At 43.2% G+C, this 22,852-nt stretch overlaps 1 protein-coding gene across 5 annotated transcripts; it reads right to left on the bottom strand.

The window, feature by feature from the left end:
* Positions 1 to 420: 420 nt before the first annotated feature.
* LOC127574437 (tumor necrosis factor receptor superfamily member 11B-like) lies at positions 421 to 22,602 on the bottom strand. 5 transcript variants are annotated; one of them, XM_052023450.1, is made up of 5 exons: positions 22,494 to 22,602; positions 9,852 to 10,254; positions 5,468 to 5,683; positions 4,957 to 5,029; positions 1,050 to 1,183 (listed from the first exon to the last, which is right to left on the bottom strand). In XM_052023450.1, the coding sequence occupies exons 1-5, from the start codon at positions 22,521 to 22,523 to the stop codon at positions 1,168 to 1,170; spliced, it is 738 nt and encodes a 245-aa protein (XP_051879410.1). In that variant the 5' UTR covers positions 22,524 to 22,602; the 3' UTR covers positions 1,050 to 1,167. The 5 variants fall into 5 exon arrangements, with proteins under 5 accessions (XP_051879407.1, XP_051879408.1, XP_051879410.1 ...); XM_052023451.1 differs by lacking the exon at positions 1,050 to 1,183 and adding an exon at positions 4,625 to 4,747; XM_052023447.1 differs by lacking the exon at positions 4,957 to 5,029 and having other exon boundaries at positions 421 to 1,183.
* Positions 22,603 to 22,852: the final 250 nt, after the last annotated feature.

Raw genomic sequence — 22,852 nt, forward strand, 5'->3', positions numbered from 1 at the left:
CTGCAATTGGATTTCTAAACTATGCAAAATACCTGGTGCCAAGGAAGTTGATAGGATTTTCACCAAGTGAGGCAAATGGCAATTGCGCCTCTGTTCAGTCTCAGACAGTGACCATGTTTGTCTTGTTTGTGTTGGTGTCAAGACTGAGCAGCCTTGGAATATTTTGTTGGAGCCAAGTGAACAATGTTACCTGAAATCTGCCCCAAGCTGTTTGTTCCACACAGTACTATAGCAGCATTCAAACTCTGCTTATAGTTCATCCTTGCTGTCAGATTCCATGTATTGCACTGATGAAGTCACTGTATTCAGATACACTTTTTCATCATGCCTGTGATCCTGACAACCCACTCCCTAGGTAAATATTTTGGTTATATCAATGGCAACTTTGCGTCATATATGTTCCATAAGAAAATGATTTAATCATTATTTGTTTTTCATTACATAAAGCTGAACTAGCCTGACAAGTAAGATCATCAAGGATTCACTATAGTTTGAATCATGAAAAATCAAAGAATTTGTTTGAATTTGCTAAATCTTTTTGTGAAGGTTTGATGATGCACTTAGTTCTTTTGCTTTGATGTGAGGCAATATTGATTAAAATAATGTAATGATCTATATTACACTTTTTGCAATCCACCAAGTTACAGCATTTATCAAATTCTCAATTTTATGTAAATAACACAAGAAACATTTTGAATTTTTAATGTATGTTGTGTTTGCTGCTTGTTTTTGGTTAACCCGAGCCTTAATTAAATCCTGATGTACTTTCCACATGCAGTACATTTTTCGCAACAGTTTAACTGCTGTCGAATGTCACTGATGGCAAATAAGCATCCATACCAAGCTATCATAACCTATTGCTTTTCCTGCCAGACCAGTGCAGTCCTATCACCTTTGTTTATTCGAAACTTGCGCAACAGCTTTTTGTAAACATTGGGAGCATTGGCTTTTCTCAGGGCACACATTAGTGCTTTAACAGTGTCTATGTTGGGATTTTCAATTTTCCATTGTTTCAGCTGAATAAACATTTGAATTTGGCCTTCCTTTGTTCTCCGCACCCACTGTGAGTGTTGTGTGCCTCCTCCCTTTCCAGGTAAGCTCTCCAACAGCACTCTCAGCTGTTTAGAAGTCAGTTTCTGACGAGCGATAAATTTAAAGATGGCTTCATCACACAGGGCAATATCTGAGGAAAACCAGAAAAGGTGTTGAAGATTGTGTTATCAATAAATCAGTCTCCAAATGGTATGTCCATGCCATGAGTCTGTGCTTCAAACTTTCGTATTCTGACAGCCAACCTTCAGCTGACTTGAAATCAGAAAGGAAAAGGAAAATTGGCAACCAAGTTCTCATTAAAATAACATTACAGCATCTATAAAATTTTATATTTTGATTAGACGCCCTAGAAAATCCTTTGAAGTGTGTGAATATGAAATCCAGCCAGGAAGAAAAGGTATCTGATAGGATCGAGCTGACCATGGGTAGGAAGGTGATTCAATAGCATTGAACTGGAAAACCACTGCAACCAAACTGGGTTTTTGCCCATGTAATCCACTCAGAGTGATGCAGGCGAGGTGCAAATTCACTGTGGCCTTTTGCAATAGTGATTCTACACACAAAGACTTCTAACTGTGGTATTCACTGAGCAGTGGGCATCCCAGTATTGTTCAGCAGGTCAGGCTAATGTCAAAAACCTGAAAAATTAACTCCCTTCCAGCACAGATGCAAATGCGCTGAGGATTTCCAGCATTTTTAATTTTTATTTCAGACTTCTAGCATTGTCAGCATTTTATATTTTGGTGTCAATATTGTAAGTGGCCTTCTCTACATAAGCACAATTTAGAATGAGCTTGTTTCTCCTACAGAGGGAGAATTCAATGGCTGAGACAGATTCTAGGAGTCATTCTGCGGCTGAATATGAGCGAGTGGAGAATGGCTCACCGGGGAGAGGGCAGCAAGGTTCTCCAACGCTATACTCGTGGTTCTGTTAGAGAAGGCAGAAGGAAGGAGAACCCCCCTGTATTTTCAAGATAAAAGGGCACTCCAGTCAAACAATGAGAAGCTAATGGAAGCAGGTAGCCACAGAGGTCAATGTCAGATGTTTTGACCCAAGAGCTTGGATGAAGAGGAACAATTCCATTGACCACAGGTGAGTAGTCTAGGTGAGTAAATATTTCTTCAAATCCCACAACTTAGCAGGGATGCTACTCAATGCATCACTCACATCAGAAACTCTATCTGTCAGGACTCATACTTAACATCACATAGAAACATTATCAGCTATTCAGCTGTGGAAGTCCTATTGCATAAGGTAAATGCAGCCTCTTCATTGGCACAATTGGAGACAAAGGGAACCAGCAAGAAGGGAGTCGCTCCATTGCATGTTCTAACTCCATGGAGCCATGGATCATTATCAAAGGGTCGTTTTTGAGGCAATGGTCAGAGCGGGCTTGAAACGCCTGATTCTCTTCACACACAGCCCATTCCTCCTCTTCCCACAAATGCTCTGACCTAATGCAACCAGGCCAGGCAGTAAAGTAACAGCAAGGACAAGCTGATGATGAAGACATGCCGTGACTCGGTTCTACGTTCACAGCTGCCAGCTCACCATGACACGTTGTCCAATTGTTGATGTCTCAGTTTCCATTGCAACACAAGCTGTGACCCCTAGGTGTTTCAGTAGGAACATCCTTACCCTGCTTATCATGACTGCTGATTACAATGTCTAAATGCACACCCAGATTCTCACTGCAGGCATGTTACCTCTCTCTAACAGATAAATTGTAATGTTGAGGCAGAAGGACTACCACCACCACCGTTACTCCGTCAGTGCGTCTGCTATTGCCTGACAGCCAGTGTGCTAACATGGTGTAGTCTGAAGCCTGGCCTTCTGAACACAGACCTGCTCACAATTGTCCACTAGGGCCCATCTGCGCCTCCTCTGAAGCTCAGCTGCCTTCTACCAACCAAGCGGCAGCATTAAGGGAATGAGTTATTTCGTGAACTTCGATTAGAATATTCATTTTGTGTTAATCTGTATTTTCAGCTTGTAGCCTAGTGGGCAAAATGATGGTCAGTGACCAACGTAAGGTAAGGAGTGGAGGATATTCAGGGGACAGGGGGTTAAGATTGCTGTTTAAGATAACACACTTGAAGCAAAAAGGAGCTGTCTAGGTTGTAGCCTCATTTTTTCCTCCTCTTCTTCCCGTCTTGCTGCAATTTTTCCTCTTCACTTTCCTCCTTACAACTTCCTCCTTTCAACTCCGCTTTCTCCTCCAATTTCTCCTCATCCCATCTTACAACTCATTTTCTTCCTCCTCCCCTCCTCCTTCTTTCACCTCCTCGCCTCTTCTCCTCCTTCTACCCCTCCTACTCTCCCTTCTCTTTCTCTTCCTCCTCGTTTTCATCCTCTCTCTCTCTCAACTCCTTCTCCTTTCCCAACTCTTCTTTCTTCTCCTGCTCTGACCCCTTCTCCCTCTTTTTCTCTTCCTCCTCTTAGTTGTGCTGTTCAGCTTCTCTCCTGATGTGGTACCAAGGGCTGTTCCCTCATGATGACACACCTGGGCAGCATATAACATCCCACCATAAATTATGGAGCCCACTTTACCTGAGTATTGTGGACCCCCTTCAGCGCAACCCGTACAGGGCAACTGATGCTTCAGTGTCACTGAAATTAATGGTTAAGAACTGGTGTACAAGCACCCAAGAAAGGTACAGATCCCACTGAGATACTTTGCCACCACCACTATCTCTGCTTGAAGTGCCTTGCTCCTCACTATCAGCCCACTGCTCATTCTGACAGTATGCTCGATCTCATGAAGAAGACACACTTTGTCACCTGTATCAGGTAGCAGCATGTTGCTGAAAGCAAAGCCTGCACACTTTTAGATAAGAAAAGATAAGACAAGATATCTTTATTAGTCACATGTACATCAAAACACACAGTGAAATGCATCCTTTGCGTAGAGTGTTCCGGGGGCAACCCGCAAGTGTCGCCACGCTTCCTGCGCCAACATAGCATGCCAACGACTTCCCAACCCGTACATCTTTGGAATGTGGGAGGAAACCGGAGCACCCGGAGGAAACCCACGCAGACACGGGGAGAACATACAAACTCCTTACAGACAGCAGCCAGAATTGAACCCGGGTCGCTGGCGCTGTAAAGCATTATGCTAACCGCTACGCTACCGTGCCTGCCCAAAAATACAGGAAAAGGCCCGAACCCGGGATCAAACCCAGGTCCCTGGAGCCGTGAGGCAGCAGCTCTACCCACTGTACCACAAGGGGCTGCATGGTGGGATGATGATAAATTGTTCTTTCTGCTGATTAATAGGGCTCCATTTGGAAGCATCTAGCAAATGTACAGTTCATCTCCAGGCTACTCAGTGTGGACACAATCATACTATGTCACTGTAAAGCAGAGCAGAAATGAAAGGTTCCTCTCATGCACCTGTATTTTTTCTCATGTCTGTCTCTCTTCTGCGTGTGCTTCTGAGTTTCTGGTGGAGAACTGACATAGTCCATAGATGAAGATATGGATCCTTTAATCGTCAGGCTGAAACATTGTTATTTCAACTCTGGCTGTTACTGAATATCCAAGGATTTCTATTGTCTGGGAGGATTACCAGCAGATTGATGTGCTGTCCTCTGTTACCCAGCAGAGTGCCAAGATGAAGAGAGAAGTTGCTGATTTTTCTTTTCAGAATACTTGGTCCTTTCCTGCCTCTTTCCCCTTTCCATACACAATCAACTTGTAATGGGAGAAAGCGAAAGGCAAATTATTGCTAAATACAACAAGAAGATGGATTGTCACCACACAAGCTACACAGAAAGATCTCATAACTAAATTGTTCAGCCTATTTTCTAGTGGCACTAGCATATGTCAAAGAAAAAAAATGTGGTCTGTAGAAAAGCCAAGTTAATGATGCCAAACCTTCAAGCAGAAGCCAGGGAACATACCTCAGGGCTCTATATGCTTCTTGGAAGAATGCAGCTTGCTTCAGGGAAGTCACAACACTGCTGTTACTGGCAGCTGAGTGATACAAAGGGGAAAATGGCAGTGTGGTAAAATGCCCAGCCTCTTCTATATTCAGCCCACTGCCCACGTAATGGTTATAATCTCCTGCAACCTCTTTCATTTGGAAGTTTAAATTTGTGGTTATGTGTCATGGACGTTGCATTATATGTGTGTATTTTGTATCGTAATGGACCTAGAAAGTACTGAACTGAACTAAGGATCTTTGTCCTTGCCCCATGTTTTATAAAGGGCCAGTTAATGTTACTCAAAATTTTTGCTAGCCACATTTTCAACATTACAAGTGGACCATCAACTTTTTTGTAGGTTTCTCTAAGAAAAGCAATGAAAATTGGAGCAAGCTGTCAATGTTTCTAAATATGAAATTATCCAGAGGATGAAATTATATAAATTATTACTTTATGTTCATGAAAAAAAAGACAGACAAGCCTCTACCTTTCTCTATTGGTGGGTCCAAGCACTCTAAAGATGATGCATCTCTCTTCTCACATGGCAGACACACATTATCCTGAAATGCATCCCCTTGAAGAACTTGTTTCAAGCCGAACAGCGAGCAGTTGGTGTGTTTTTGACAGGGTTGTATGGCAGACTTGTTCGTGGAGAAGAATCCCTTCGGACACTGCATACACTCTGTATTGATATAAGGTGTTCCTAGGGAGACAGAGAGGAAAAGTTTGGAAGGTACAGACAAGAATTGCAAACCCTCCATTAATACCTCCATACCACATTGAAAATGGGAATATAATCTGTAAGGTTTAGTAATTGTGGTTTTGCTTTTCATTAGGAGTGCAATAAGGAAGTCTGCAGAAACATTTTTATCCAGCAAGTTGTTAGAGTATTAATGTAGGTTGGGGGAATAGAGACTATGATTGCCCCCCCCCACACTATCACTGATACGTCAGTCCTCGGCCTCCTCCACTGCCAGGAGAATTCCAAGCGCAAACTGGAGGAACAGCCCCTCATTTTCCGACTTGGAACCTTGCCGCCAAACAGCAGGAATATTGAATTCTCCCACTTTAGGTAATCCCCACCCGGCTTCCCCACAAACCCTCCCCCCACCACGCTTCTTCTCTTCTTCCCCTTCCCAGCCTTTCTTTCCCCTCTCTCCTGACCTTTGATCCATCCCCCGGTGGATCTGCTCTCCCCTCCTCCTCCGCACCTGCCTAACGTTATCCCTTACCTGCATCGACCTACCACCTCCCTGTGCCCACCCCGCCTCCCCTCTTTTGTCCACCTATCACTAATCTGCTTTTCCCCCCTATATATTGGGCTTCCCTTTTTCCTCTCTCCAGCCCTGAAGAAGGGTCCTGAACCAAAACGGTGACCGCCTGCTTTTCTCCACGGATGCTGCCTGGCCTGCTGCGTTCCTCAAGCATCAGCGTGTTTTACATCTAGATTCCAGCATCTGCAGTCCTTTGTTTCTCGATGATTACCAACACTATATTTCAAAATTAAGAGCAAGATACTGGTTAGGACAGGAGTGGACACTTTTCCACTGAAAAATGGAATGTTTCTCCTAACATGGGACAGCGGCCTACTCTGACAGAGACCTGGGATACAGCCAGGTGCCCCAGTCAGGATGTTGTCAGGAAGTCTCATTAAGTGCAGCCTCTGAGAGGCAGCGGAATGGGGAAGCCTCTGATGCAGGAAAACATTTGTACCTAATCTCCCTGTTTCTGCGATTTGGTGAAGAAATAGATGGAAGTCTGGTCTTTTGGAAGAGAAAGCATCAAACAACTTCCAAATTGTGGTATGTGGCATATATCTGGCTTGATTGATCCTCCTTCTCGGAGGGAGGATAATCTGGTCTCTGAAGGTTTCTGTGGTGTCTGAGAGATACCTTAGGCACATCCATGTTACCCACAAAGACATGATAGGTCTCGATAAATGGGCATTTTAAGCCAATTCTGGTGTTTGCAGACGCAAGAAAGGGTCAGTGTTCAGTTAGCGGTCTACGGAGTGTGGAAGCAATTTTTTCCCTTTGCTCCATCAAAATCCTTCATAGTTCAGAATATCACCAGTAAATCTTCCCTTAACCCTGTCTCTGAGGACTGCAATTCTAGCATCTCAATTTTTTCCACAATGATAGAAGTATATTTTTCTCTGTGCAGTTGGTAGGAAAGGGTTATGAAAGTGTTCATAAGAAATAAACCGTAACCACAGTTGATCTGCAGAGGGAGTTTCCTGTTTAATATTTTTGTGGGGGGAAACAAATATCTTACTTTGTTGATGGGTTCTGAGTCAGAGAACTGTGCAACTCAAATTAACCAACCTACGTGAAAAGTAACATTTATGTTAACCAACTTTTTAAACAGCAAAAGAATACAATGGTAGTAAATATCCACATAGCATCAATCAAAGAAAGGGCTGCAGCTGTTTGAATCTAGATGAAAAACATGATGATGCTGGAGGAACTCAGCAGGCCAGGCAGCATCTGTGGAGAAAAGCAGGCGGTCAACGTTTCGGGTCAGGACCTTTCTTCATGGCTGAAGATAGGAAAAGGGGAAGCCCAGTATATAGGAGGGAAAAGCAGACCAGCGATAGGTGGACAGAAGAGGGGAGGTGGGTGTGCACAGGGTGGTGATAGGTAGATGCAAGTAAGAGATAGTGATAGGCAGGTGCGGGGGAGGAGGGGAGAGCAGATCCACCAGGGGAGGGCTCAAAGGTAAGGAGAGAGAGGGAAGGGGAGGTAAAAGAGAGATAGGCTAGGAAAAGGAAGGAGAGAAGAAGCAAGGTGGAGGGGGGTGTTGTGGGGAAGGGGGGATGGGGATTACTTAAATTGGAAAAATTCAATGTTCATGCCATTAGGCTGCAAGGTTCCAAGATGGAAAATGAGGTGCTGTTCCTCCAGTTTGTGCTTGGAATTCTCCTGGCAGTGGAGGAGGCTGAGGACTGTCATCTCTGTGATAGTGTGGGAGGGGGAGTTGAGGTGACCAGCAATGGGGAGATACAGATCACGGTTACGGACGGAGCGCAGGTGTTCTGCGAAACGGTCACCTAGTCTTTAGCCAGAGGGTAGTGAAATTATGGAATTCTTTGCCACGTACAGCTGTGGAGGCCCGATCATTGGAGGCATTTAAGGAGGAGATAGATAGGTATCTAATTAGTCAAGGTATAAAGGGATATGGGGATAAGGCCGGAAATTGGGGCGAGATGGGAATAGTTTTAGTTTAAACTCATGGAGCAGACTCGATGGGCTGAATGGCCTACTTCTGCTTCCTTGTCTTGTGATCTTGTGATCTGCGTTTGGTCTCACCAATGTAGAGGAACACTTGGAGCACCGAATGCAGTAGATGATATTATGGGAGGTACAGGTGAACCTCCATCTCACCTGAAAGGACTATTTGGGTCCCTGGATGGAGGTGATGGAGGTGGTGTAAGGGCAGGTGTTGCACCTGTGGCAGGGGCAGTGAAAAGTTCCCGGGGTGGAAGTGCAAGGGGTGGGAGGGGGGAAGGAGTGAACAAGGAAGATACGGAGAGCGTGGTCCCTGTGAAAGGCTGAAAGGGGTGGGAAGAGGAAGATATCCTTGGTGGTGGGGTCTCATTGGAGATGGCGGAAGTGACAGAGAATGATGTGTCGGATACGTCGGCTGATGGGATGAAATGTGAGGACAAGGGGGACCCTACCCCTGTTGGGTCTGGGAGGGGTGGGGGTGAGACCGGAGGTGCGGGAAATGGCAGAGATACGGGTGCGAGCTCTGTCGACCACAGTCGGGGGGAAGCCTCAGTTAGAAAAGAAGTTGGACATCTCGGATGTCCTGGAGTGGAAAGCCCCACCATGGGAGCAGATACGGCGGAGGCAGAGAAATTGAGAAAAAGGGATAGCATCGTTGCAAAAGACAGGGTAGGAAGAGCTGTAATCGAAGTAGCTGTGGTTGTCAGTGGGGTTGTAGAAGATGTCGGTGGATAAGGAATCTTCTGAGATCGAGGAAGGAGAGGTGTCAGAGATAGTCCAAGTGAATTGGAGAGCAAGGTGAAAATTAGTGATGAAATTTATGAAACTGTCAGGTTCCGCACGGGTACAAGTGGTGGCACCAATGCAGTCATTGATATAGCGGAGAAAGAGTTGAGGAATGGGACCAGAGTAGGCTTGGAACAGAGACTGTTCAACGTAGCCAACAAAGAGGCAGGTATAGCTGGGGCCCATGCGAGTGCCCATAGCTATGCCCTTGGTCTGTAGAAAGTGAGAGGAATCGAAAGTGAAGTGGTTTAAGGTGAGGACAAATTCAGCTGGGCGGAGGAGAGTGTTAGTGGAAGGGGACTGGTTCTGTCTCTGGTCAAGAAAGAAGTGGAGGGCGGTGAGGCCATCGTGATGGGGAATGGAGGCACATAAGGACTGGGCGTCTATAGTGAAGATGAGGTTGTGCGTGCCAGAGAACTTAAAGCTATGGAAAAGTTGGAGAGCGTGCGATGTTTCATGGACGTAGGTGGGAAGAGATTAGACCAGGGTGACAGGATAGTGTCCGGTTAGGAGGATATGAGCTCCGTGGGGCAAGAGTATACAGAGACAATAGGCCTGTCAGGACAGTTCTTCTTGTGGATTTTGGGGAGGAGATAGAAGCGGGCAGTGCTAGGTTGCGGGACTATCATGTTGGTAATTGTTGGGGGGAGATCTCCCGAGGTAATGAGGTCAGTGATGGCCTATCACTGTTCTGCTTTTCCCTCCTATATATTGGGCTTCCCCCTTTCCTATCTTAAGTCCTGAAGATGGGTCCTGACCCGAAACGCTGACCGCCTGCTTTTCTCCACGGATGCTGCCTGGCCTGCTGAGTTCCTCCAGCATCATCGTGTTTTTCATCTAACATCAAAAATTACTTACCAAGCTTTTTTACACCAAAGCCTGGTGGACATTCAGAATGCTTTAAGCAAAATTCAAATTCAAAATAACGGCCTTCAACACATTCACAAACACGGTTGTGGGTGCTGTTGCATTCATGTTTAACGTACTGATACTCTTTGCAAAACACATTGCAATATTGACATTCATCAAGAGAGTTCCAGTAAGCTGTATAGTGTGAATCAGGACAAGGTGCACATTCAGTCCTCTTTGATGTATTGCAATGAGTCTTCCTGTAGGTACCAGGGGGGCATTGCTCACACATGTAAAGCTGAGACAATTCTTCATCCCAATGCTGGTAGTGATGAGTAGAAGAGGATTCCAGTTTGTTACGATTATTCTGCAGTGATACCAGAGGAAGTAACAGAAGAGATATAATGAAGAGCTGAAAAGAAAAATAAAGAGAGTTGTAAGGTCCATCACAGTAAACTTTCAGCAAAACAGATTTGCCAAAGATAACCTCATCCAATGAATGTACAAAAACTACACAGTGTTAAAGTAAATACTACAGTGAACTGTCACTGGTATTGTTACCAGGGGCATTTCCATTTGTCCGTATCAATTTACTGCTAAACATACCGAGAGATAGATTTCTAATTCATGCTGGTTTGGTTGCCTTTCATGTTGTTCCAAATGGAAACCACGTGGACGTGTGCAGACTCAAATCTCATTACTCAACTTCACAACTCATACATCTTAAGAGACTGGAAATTATGGGCAGCAGCATCCCTGCTAACTATTTATTACAACTGATGTATGACTGTCTATCTGACTGTAACCCTCTCCTGCAACTGAGCAGGAGCAGCATGAACAATGGAAAACTGTCATGGTTCCGAGTGCTGGCCCTCGATTCGGCTCCATTGATGGTGCCTTGTTGTGCACCACATGGAGTCCATGCATTACAAATCGCATAACAACACACACCTGAGCCCCATCAGGACACTAGCATAAGAACCCTGGTTTCACTAGCACTAGTTGCTAGAATATTGGTCAGCTTTTGGGTATACTGTGTCTCCTGGCTGCTTAGAGCTCTAGGGCAGTCCTGGTTTTGCTGTTTCTCCTAGGATATCCTGTTTCTGTGTTGGGACTCTGCCTCAGAGCGCAGAGGCAAGATTCCTTCTGGTCACTGCCTGTTTTTGGTTCCAAGGAAGCATCCCGACTCCAGTTTCGTACTTGTGCTCCACATTTGGGTTCTCTGTGATTTCGCTCTTTGCTTGCCTTTGTGACAAAAACACTGCTCCCTGTAACCATCTAACCTTCCTGTTGGTCTGATTTGCCAATCACATGCATGCATGTGTATGTTGGTGATGGGAGGTGGAGGGAGAAGGTGAGATTTGTTTGGAGGCAGTGGAAATGTTTTTGGAGGCTTGGTTGGGATGGTGGTAGGGGATTTTATTAGAACCATGGTAGTGAAGTTCTGAGGGTGGCTTGTGGCTTAGGAGCAGATGTACTGGAGCAGTTCAAATGGATGCCCCTTAATTTGCTGAAACATCTTCAATCAGTCACATACAGATAGCATTGCCTCCAAGCCATCTCATTGCTTTGTCACTATTTTTAAGGACGTGTTTGGGACCAAAGCAAAGATAAATCTACCCTGTCCTGTCACTGTTGTATCATTGTGAAGCACTGCATACTCTCTAACTCTGCAACAAAAGGATGGCATAATTATATGCTATTCTTATTATATACAGCCCGGTGCATCACGGACACCAGCCTCTCCTCCCTGGACTCTGTCTTTACCTCTCATTGTCTTGGTGTAGCAGCCAGCATAGTCAAAGACCCCACCCACCCAGGACATTCTCTCTTCTCTCCTCTTCCATCGGGTAGAAGATACAGGAGCCTGAGGGCACGTACCACCAGACTTAAGGACGGCTTCTACCCCACTGTGATAAGACTATTGAATGGTTCCCTTATACGATGAGATGGACTATGACCTCACAATCTACCTTGTTGTGACCTTGCACCTTATTGCACTGCACCTTCTCTGTAGCTGTGACACTTTACTCTGTACTGTTACTGTTTTTACCTGTACTACATCAATGCACCCTGTACTAACTCAATGTAACTGCACTGTGTAATGAATTGACCAGTATGATCGGTTTGTAAGACAAGCTTTTCACTGTACCTCAGTACAAGTGACAATAATAAACCAATGCCAATATATCCATGGAGACCAATTATAAAAATAAGCAGTTAATATCAGCCTGACACATGATATTGTTTACAGTCAGTATCAGGTTACCTGCCTCAAGTCTTAGAAGAGATATTAAAACACATGAACACTTCAAGACAATGTTTTCATTCATGCAAAAGTGTGATATAGTTCTGGTGGGATAATATAATTGGTTTTGCTGTATATCAAATGTTTCACCCAGCTGCTGCTTCATCAAAACAAAATGTTTCCTGTTAATTTGACTATTTGCATTTGACTCTTACAGCATGAAACTGCCCTTGATATTAGATAACATTTAACATTAGATAAAATTTCAGTTTGTGGAAATTAGTCACTTGGATATACAAGTTCAGAAATGTTCTCTTTAAACAATGCCCCTACGCTCCCAACACCTTTAGTTGGTCTGCACACAAAAGTTTAGATAATTTATCAGTTCCTTCTTTTCTTCAGAACACTTATTCTTCCTCAAAATGTACAACAAGATTTTGTTCAAATGCTTCCTCTATGATTCTACTCTAAACTAACACGATCACTTCTGCTGAGGTACTATTAAACCATTTGTGTTCTTTCCTCAATCTGTACAGACAAAGATGGCATCTGTATTATGTGTATGTGCTCCCATTTAAAAAAGGCCAAAATTGTTCTGGTATCATGTGCGTCCTCAGAAGGCAAATTTCAGTTGAGTAAGGATGGGGTTGGAAGGGAAGCCATCATTGCTCTTGACTCAACACACAAAACACTGGAGGAACTCATCGGGTCAGGCATCATCTATGGAGGCAAATGGACAGGCAATGTTTTGGATTGAGAGTTTCTTGACTTGTTTGGCAAAAGTTCTGGTCACTTTTATGACCTTGAGTTTCCTAAGGAAAATCACACTAAATCTGATCAACAGGCTGCTATGACTGCCACCAGGAAGGTACGAGCTGGGCAGAGGGAAATCAGAGAAGGAGAGAAACATGCCTCTCTCTGGTCTCTGAAGAAGGATGGAAGAGTGGATGGCTTGCAAGGACAAGATTGTGTTCAACAAAAGAGACTCTGGTCATTGATCGGTCCACCAACAGCAGCCAGTGACATGAATTTTGACCGAAGGCAATTGTAAGATAAAAAACAACTGCTCTGCATTGGGTAAGAACCATCGAGGGCGAGCAAGGTTCAAGAGTCAGACAGAAATCCTGTCAGGAACAGGACACCACGTCTCTTTCCTTGGTAAATTTCTCATGCTCCATCTATTAACTAAATGGCACTGAGCACTGTGTCAGCTGGACAACCTTGGTCTCCACATGATCTCAGCCATTCCATTTTTTTCTCGTCACTCCTTCCCCTCTCTATAATTTCAAAGCCCATGTTTTTTTCTCAGTTCACCAGTTCTGATGAAGGAACATGAAACATTAGGTCCGTTTTTCTCCCTACTGATGCTGCCTGACCTGCTGTGTGTTTCCAACACCTCCCGTTCCTATTTTATAGACAGGACCCCCATTTCCATTGGTTAAGTAAGTGCCCACATAGTCTTGAATGTGCCCAACCATCTTCAGACCTAATCCAACTGGGTAGGGAAATGAGATACCTATTCCATTTCACTTCTTCCTCGATTTTAATAGGTCCGGGTTTGTGCAATTTAGTTGAAAATGCGCTCGCATATTAAAATGCTACCAAATTAGTACTGACAGAGTTCAAAAATAAAAGAGAAGACACTGAAAATATTCAACAGGTCAGGCAGCATCTGTAGAGAAACTGAGTTAACATCTCAGGTTGATTACCTTTCATCTGAACTGCTCAACTTAAATTGTAAAGTCTGTTCTCTTACCACAGATGCTACCCGATTTGCTGACTATCTCCAGCATTTTCCATTCTACTTCAGATTTCAGAATCTGATTTTAACAACATTAAAATTTAGCTACAGCTATAAATAAAAGGAGAATATTCAATGGTGTGGTCTTTCAGCGGACCTCTGTAAATTAATGCAGTTTCGGCACAACACAATGAAGTCCTCTTTGGGCTGAAGTAAGTGTTCTATATAAAGTAACTCAATTAATGTTTAGGTCTGTGTGAATCGACTGCAGAAAATTGCTCTTATTTTGGTGACAATAAAGTATCAATCTAATTCAAGCAGGCTAGGGGGTTTGTTGCTGTCAGATAAAGTAAAAATGCAGTAAGGGGTGTATTTCTGAGGTTTGCTGCTGAGCTACAACTTTGGACAGAATTATTTTACAGCAGCTCATGCACTAGCTGACAGTGGATGGGGCTCCTTCAAGCTTTGTCAGTTGACTTGACAAGAATTCTAGCAACTTTAATGGGCAAAGACATCAATCCTGGCCTGGAACATTAACTGTTCTTCTCTCTCCATAATCTCTTGCCTGAACTGCTGAGTCTCCTGTTTATTTCAATACGGGGTTGGCTGCTTTGCCAGTTGTGGCTCTTTGGTATATTCCAGGAATGGGGATTGGAGTGATCTACGGAGAACAAGCGTAAACGCAGTTCCTGGAAAGACAAGGGAACTCTTGGGACTGTACAAGATGATTAAGAAAAAAATGAAACTGATCTGTAGACTGCTGATGAATCTGGAGGAAGAAAGGCTGCCCAATATAGGCATAAGGTTCATCAGGTAAGATGGGACCTAAGAAAAAGGGCGTACAAATTTAGTCACGAGATCGTTCCTGCTCAGTCCATTGCTAAAGTGGTGTGTTTTGCAGTCACTTAATGCTTGAAAAATTGGTGCATTACACACAACTTGTACTCTTGTTGCTGGCTTGCCAAATGATTCCATAGGCAGCACTAAGGAGAATTCCAGCTTGTTCACCTTTTCATTGGTACATCTCTGTCCACCTCATCACTCAAGATCGAAATCCCTTGCAATTTCTAAAATCTTATTAATTTCTGTTTTACTTTCTGTTACTATTTTCTCACAGAAATTGCAACCACATCTCACGTTATTGGAATATTACCGTTCTCTTCTGGAGCTGGCTTGAAATGCTTTTTAAACTTACAATACCAGAAAGCAGCTGTTATTGCATAATATTGTAGATTAAACAAACAAGACCCAGAGACCGAAACTGCAAGCAGAAAATATTGGGAAGCAAAATGCATCACAAAAGGGACACTAAGAAAGCAGATTCCACCAAATCCTATGAAGATTATGTAAGGTGTTCTGCGCAATAAATTTGGCAAGACATCACTCAGTGCAAACACTCTCCTAGACACTGCTGAAGATACTAAAATGAGATATATCATTAAGAACCCCAAATTTGCAGAGTTTCAAACTTTCCTTTTGGTAAGTTGAGCACACACGTGTCATGAATGTCAGTTTAGATCTCCAAAGACGTCTGAATCCAGATAATGGGTGCTGACATTTCCAAATTCACATGTTCCAATTTTCATCATGAGACCATTATATACGACTTTGTCATAGATCTTTTAAACATGAATATAAGAAATAGAAGCAGATGTAGACCATGTGGCTCCTTGAACCTGCTCCACCATTCAAAAGTTTCATGGCTGATCTAATCTTTTTCCTCAATTCACAGCCAGAATCGGAATCAGAATCAGGCTTATTATCACTGACATATGTCATGAAATTTGTTGTTTTGTGGCAGCAGTACAGTGCAAGACATAAAAATTACTGTAAGTTAGAAAAATAAATAAATAGTGTAAAAGAGAAATAATGAGGTAGTGTTCGTGGACCATTCAGAAATCTGATGGCGGAGGGGAAGAAACTGTTTCAGAATCGTTGAGTGTGGGTCTTCAGGCTCCTGTACCACCTCCCCAATGGTAGTTACGAGAAGAGGGCATGTCCTGAGTGGTGAGGGTCCTTAATGATGGATGCCACCTTCTTGAGGAACCGCCTCTGGAAGATGTCCTCGATAGAGGGGAGGGCTGTGCCTGTGATGGAGCTGGCTGAATCTACACCCATACTATTTCCTATAATGTTTGACTTCTCTAGAGTCTGAATATCTGCCTAGTTCAACTTTGAAGATGTTTCAGCCTCCACACCTCTCTGGGTTAGAGATTTCCAAAAATTTACAACCAAAGATTCAATTTCCTCTTAATCTCCATCTTAAGTGGAAAACTCCTTCCTTGTTCTAGATTTCCATGCAAGGGGAAACATCCTCTCAGGATTCACCCTGTCAAGTCCCCTCAGAATCTTACATGGCTTAAGATCACCTGCCCCCAGCACATTCTCAGTAACACAAAAAGATGCACTCACTTTGTGTTTCGATGTACATGTGACTAATAAATAAATATCAATCAATCAATCACGTCTCATTTATTCCTAAACTCCACTGGGTATAGGCCTAAGTTGCTCAGTCCCTCCTTCTAAAACAGCTCCTTGATCTCAATAATCAATCTGGTAAGCCCAGTCAAAATCCAAGATAAAATCTGGGAGCACCTCAGTAACCTTATCTCCCCTTTCTCCTTCTCTTCCTAAGAAGCCGGCAAGATTGCTCAGACATACGGATTGTGTTATGCCTCAGCAGCTTACCATTCTTCACATTCTATTATTATGATTGTTTTTCCTTAAGCATTCATGTACAGCAAGAAGATATTGGAATCCCTGCTTGCGGTCTGCCCAAGGCTGCATTTACTGGAGACACAAGGGACTGCAGATGCTGGAATTTGGAGCAACAAACAATCAGCTGGAGGAACTCAGTGGGTCAAGCAGCAACTGTGAGAGGTGTGGGAGAATTGTCAATGTTTCAGGTCAAAACCCTGCATCAGGACTGCATTTACTAGACCAGACGACCAGGAAAAAATCTCGGTGACCTTCATGCCCTGGAGCCTGGCAGCGTGATGTGGAGAGCAACTGAGTCCCTGCAGGATGGGAATGAGGGCCCTTCTTTGACAGCTGGTAAAGCTGGGCATTCATCTCGCCAGCTGTGAAAGCTGTGACTGATATTCAGGGACATTTAAAAGCGATTAAAATTAAATAATTGAAAAAAATACACATTCCTAAAACATCATGACATTAAATATAAACACAAACTTATAAGTAATGGAAGACATTTAAAGATAACTTACCTCCCCCTTTGTCCCCTTGTCTTTGGCCCTGAGAAATCAGTGGGGTCTAAGATCCTGCATTCGCTCTGACCTAGGACAGGGACCAAGAAGCAATTCCATGGTGTTACACTGGAGACACCCAGCAAGACTGGACTGAGTCACTGGACTCAGTGCGGCCCCTGCGCAGATAGCACTGACAGATCAGTGTCTTGATGCCAGGTTAAGTCCCAAACTTTAACATTTCAGTGCTTCAATGTTTCAGTATCTAAATGTGGCTGCTCCACCGGCAGACTCAACGATTGAGGAATAGCTTCTCTGGCTCCGCCATCAGATTTCTGAACGGTCAATGAACCCATGAACACTACCTCATTATTCCTTTTTTGCACTGCTTATTTATTTTGTAATATATAGTAATTTTATGTCTTTGTACTGTACCGCTGCTGCAAAACAACACATTTCACATCATTTAAGACAGTGATACTAAACTTTATTCCAATTCTGATGTCTGCATGTTCTGAAACATTATTTAACAGCTTCCGGTTTCCACTAAGCAAGTTTTGTCCCTTTTAATCCATTAACTTTTTCAAATTGGAGTATCTAGGATACAGTTTAGCTGTTTTAATCTCATACAAACCAGGTGCAAGTAGATGACAGGAATAAATTTATCCCTTAGCTTAAAGAGTGGCATCTACCTTCCTTTCGGTGTTTTCATCGATGGCGAGAAACTCTCTCCTACACAGATGGGAGCATCAACAATTTGGGCTCTAATGATGTAATTAGGACTGTTAAGTCATTTTAATGGAAGGACTGAAGATGTTAGTCTTGTACATTAAAACTGGCCATTCATAATAAAATAAGATAAGATATCTTTATTAGTCACATGTACATCGAAACACAGTGAGATGCATCTTTTTGCGTAGTGTTCTGGGGGCAGCCCGCAAGTGTCGCCGCGCTTCTGGTGCCGACGTAGCATGCCCACAACTTCCTAACCCGTACATCTTTGGAATGTGGGAGGAAACTAGAGCCCCCAGAGGAAACCCACGCCGACATGGGGAGAACGTACAAACTCCTTACAGACAGCGGCCGGATTCGAACCCAGGTTGCTGGTTCTGTAATAGCATCACACTAACCGCGACACAGTTGAAAATACTCCCCAAAGTATATTAGTGCCAGGTATTGCAAGACAGCTATACAGGGCTAACGTGGGTCTCTACCTACCCACAGCTCCGCTTCCTCTCATTATAATGCCCCATTCCCACCTCTGGACCTACTTTTTTCCTTGAACAATCGGCTATCAATTAAAGGTATTTTGAGAGGCAAAAAGCAAGCATGGGAAAAGTAAGCTAGCAAACATAAAAGAGAACTGTAAAATATTCTATGGTCTTTTGAATAGAGAAAAGGGTTGTTATAGGAGAAGTACACACAAAGTGCTGAAGGAACTCAACAGGTTAAGCAGCATCTCTGGAGTTGATGAAGGACTGATGAAGGGTCTTGACCCGAAATGTTGACTGTTTATTTCCCTCCATAGATGCTGCCTGACCTGCTGAGTTCCTCCAGCATTTTGTGTATGTTGCTCCAGATTCGAGCATCTGCAGAACCTCTTGTGTCTCCGTCACAGGAGAAGTGGAGACCTATAAGGGAAATGTACTCATCAAAGCAGAGGACGAGACTACTCCATGCTTCTTGACGAATATAGAACATAGAACAGTACTGCACAGGAACAGGTCCTGTGGTCCACGATGTTGTGCCAAGAACAAGAGGCCTCTGAGATAAGAACAAGAACAGAGCAAGAACAACACAAGACATAGACTTCCGAGCACTGAGCCAAACTTTCAATTTTGTCAGCAAAGTTCTTTTGAATTGTTGTTTAGTGGAAAAGTATTGCAGTAACAAATGAGATAAATTGCATAATGCAGTTGTTTAACTTTTTTGCATTCCATTTCAGTGGGTAGCATAATTTCATAAGTTTTGTGACCACAAATCTGGAAGTTTTAAGATAGTTATGGACAACAATAAGGCTGGTCCTCGGGTGAAAATGCTTGTTTATGAGAAGGCTAATTACAACAGTATTAGGCATGAACTGGAGGACATAGACGGGTGGTGTCTGTTTGAGGGTAAATCCACATCTGACATGTAGGTGTCTCTTACAATCCAGTTGATTAGAGTTCAGGACCAGCGTGTTCCTCTGAGGATAAACGATAAGGATGGAAATGTGCAGGAACCTTGGATAACAAGCGATATTGTAAGTTTAGTCAAAAAAGCATAGGAAGTATATGTAAGGTTTAGGAAGCTGAAATCAGACAGCACCCCTGAAGAATATAAAGGAAGCAGGAAAAAAAACTTTAAACAAGAAATTAGAGGGGGCTAAAAGGGGCCATGAAATGTCCTTGGCAATTAGGATTAAGGACAATCCCAAAGCAGTTAAAGAGCAAGAAGGTAGCTGGAGAAAGGATAGGTCCACCCAAGGTAAAAAGAGGGAATTTAGCACGGAATCAGGCAAAGTGGGTGAGTAGTTTGCATCAGTATTCACCAAGGAGAAGGACATAGATGAATGTGAGATTAGGGCCAGTTATGTTTTTATTTCAGGGCATGTCAATATTAAAAATCAGGAGGTGTTGAGTGTCTTGAAAAACATTAAAGTGTATAAGTTGCAAGGGCCTGATGGGATCCGTCCCAGGATACTGAGGGAAACAAGGAAAGAGATTGCCGGGTCCTTGACAAAGACCTTTGCATCCTCTTTAGCTATCAGGATGTATCACGGCTTGGTATGGCAACTGCTCTGCCCAAGACCGCAAGAAGCTGCAGAGAGTTGTGGACACAGCCCAGCACATCACGGACACCAGTCTCCCCTCCTTGGACTCTGTCTTTACCTCTCGTTGTCTTGGTGTAGCAGCCAGCATAATCAAAAACCCCACCCACCCGGGACATCCTCTCTTCTCTCCTCTTCCATCGGGTAGAAGATACAGGACTATGACCTCACGACCTATCTTGTTGTGACCTTGAACCTTATTGCACTGCACTTTCTCTGTAGCTGTGACACTTTACTCTGTACTGTTATTGTTTTTTTTTACCTGTACTACATCAATGCACTCTGTACTAACTTGATGTAACTGCACTGTGTAATGAATTGATCTGTAAGATTGATCTGTAAGACAAGTTTTTCACTGTACCTCAGTACAAGTGACAATAATAAACCAATACCAAAACCAAATAAGCAAGGTGCCAGAAGACTGGGGAATAGCTAATGCTGTTCCTTTGTTTAAGAAGTGCAAAAGGGACAAATTGTAGTCTGGTAAGCCTCATATCAGTTGCAGGGAAATTATTGGAGAAGATTCTTAAGGATGGGATTTACTCACGTTTGGAAAAGCATGGACTTATAAGGGATAATCAGCCTGGTTTTGTGCAGGGGAAGTCCTGGTCACAAATTTGATTTAGTTTGTTGAGGAAGTGACAAAGATGATTGATGAGGTTAGGGCAGTGGACTTCAGTAAAGCATTTGTCAAGGTACCTCATGGTATGTTAGTCTAAAATATCAAAACACATGGGATCTACAAACTGGATCTTAAATTGGCTTGGTCAGAGAAGACAGAGGGCAGTGGTAGAGAGGTGTTTTTCTGAGTGGTGGTCTGTGACCAGCAGTGTTCACAAGGGTCACTGCTGAGACCTCTGTCTGTGATATATATAAATGACAGATGAACATGTAGGTGGTCTGATTAGTAAGTTTGCAGATGACATGAAAATTGGTGGAGCTTGTTAAAGGATACATTTGGAAATTTTGGCGGAGAAATGGCAGGTGTAGTTTAATCGAGACAAATATGATGTGTTGCACTTTGGGAGATCAGATGTAAGGGGAGAGTATACAGTTAATGGCAGGGCCCTTTATAGAATTGACCCAGATCTTGGCGTCCAAGTCCATAGCTCCTTGAAAGTGGCAACGCCAGTGAATAGGGTGGTAAAGAAGGCGTACGGCATACTTGTCCTCATTGGTCAGGGCATTGAGCGTAAAAGTTGGGAAGTCATGTTGCAGCTGTATAAAACTTTGGTTAGGCCACATTTGGAGTCCGTGTGCAGTTCTGCTTGCCACACTAGAGGATGTATAAGATGTATTTATTTATTCGTCACATGTACATCGAAACACACAGTGAAATGCATCTTTTTGCATTAATGAGAATGTGCTGGGGGCAGCCCACAAGTGTTGTCACTCTTCGGGCGCCAACATAGCATGCCCGCAACTTCCTAACCCGTACGTCTTTAGAATGTGGGACGAAACTGGAGCACCTGGAGGAAACCCACGCAATCACGGGGAGAACGTACAAACTCCTTACAGACAGCGGCAGGAATTGAACCCGGGTTGCTGGTGCTGTAATAACGTTATGCTGACCGCTACACTACCGTGCCACCTTGGAGAGGGTAGAGAAGAGTTTCACCAGGATGTTACCTGGATTAGAGGGTATTAGCTATAAGGAGAGGTTGGACAAGCTCGGGTTGTTTTCTCTGGAGTGTTGAAGGCTGAGGGGTGACCTGATAGAAGTTTATAAAATTATGAGAGGCATAGACAGTCAGGTTCTTTTTCCCAGGGTGGAAATGTCAAATACTATAGGGTATAGGCTTAAGGTGTGAAGGGGAAAGTTTAAAGGAGATTTGCAAAGGAAGGTTTTTACACAGAGAGTCGTAGTCCCCTGGAATGCGTTTCCAGGGGAGGTTGTAGAAGCAGATAAAATAGCAGTGTTTAATTGGCATTTACACAGACACATGGACAAGCAGGGGATAGAGGGATACGGTTGATGTGCAAGCAGATGGGATTAGTTTAGATTGGCATCATGGTCATCAAAGATATCATGGGCTGAAGGGCCTGTTACTGTGCTGTACTGTTCTATGTCTCTGTGGGTACAGTCTACCTTTAGGTTCTTATTCTGATGAACCCTTGTAATTTTCATTCAGCCTACAGTGAACAATATCAAGGCATAAAGGCTACTGAACAACATACAAACAAAGCATGAAACAATTCATGATATTCTGGTTGAATTTACAGTAATAAAGATTGACTGTTAGCACTGCGAGACACTGGAAAGGCTGATTAGTGCAGCAAACCTCTGTTAACCTGTCATTCAAGTGGACTCATCTTCCAACACTTCTGACTCTATCACCTTACCCAGTAAAATATTGCAATTGTTTCACAATGTTTTGAATAAAGATATGTTTACCAATAGCTGTGTAAAATTTACTCCGTTAGGATAATGCATGTGTAACAATAAATCAAGTATTTCTTTTATGGTTAATGCTTTCAACCAATTTTCAGTTCACAAAAGTGTAAGCACTGAAAACATTTAACTGTAAAGTTACATAAATGTGACCAATACAAGAGGTTCTAACAACAGTGACAGTGAATAATTATCACTTTATCATGCAGTCCCACAAAGGAAAGACTGTTTAACTGAAATAACCGTTATAGTACTTACCATATAGGTGGAGGAGCAAACTTGAATCATGCTTGTGCATTGAGTAAACAGCAAAATGTAATTTTACTGTAGATGGGAAGTTTTTTGATAGTTTCTCCCTTTATATTTCCACAAGTTGAATTCATGCCAATTCTGCTGAAAATCAGAAGTTGTTAATTCACCTTCGATTTGCATTTCTTTGGTCCTGTAAACTCTAGGTTTAGGACTTAGGGTACAATAAACACAACACTGATTTTGCATTGCTTCCAGCTCGTTAATAAAAAGGCACAAATTAGAAAGATAAACCAAAATGAATCTATCGCCAAATCAGCAATTCAGAATATAAGTCTTGGGAGTTGAATGTTGAATGTGCTTTGCAA

Source organism: Pristis pectinata, chromosome 9 (genome assembly GCF_009764475.1).
Source record: "Pristis pectinata isolate sPriPec2 chromosome 9, sPriPec2.1.pri, whole genome shotgun sequence".
NCBI classification, from domain to species: domain Eukaryota; kingdom Metazoa; phylum Chordata; class Chondrichthyes; order Rhinopristiformes; family Pristidae; genus Pristis; species Pristis pectinata.

Excerpts from the sequence above, each read along its gene's own strand:
- LOC127574437 (XM_052023447.1), bottom strand. The coding sequence starts at position 22,523 with ATGATTCAAGTTTGCTCCTCCACCTATATG. Across the intron at positions 10,255-22,493 it reads TTTGCTCCTCCACCTATATG|CTCTTCATTATATCTCTTCT; the intron begins GTAAGTACTATA and ends TTTTCTTTTCAG. Across the intron at positions 5,684-9,851 it reads CTTTGGTGTAAAAAAGCTTG|GAACACCTTATATCAATACA; the intron begins GTAAGTAATTTT and ends CTGTCTCCCTAG.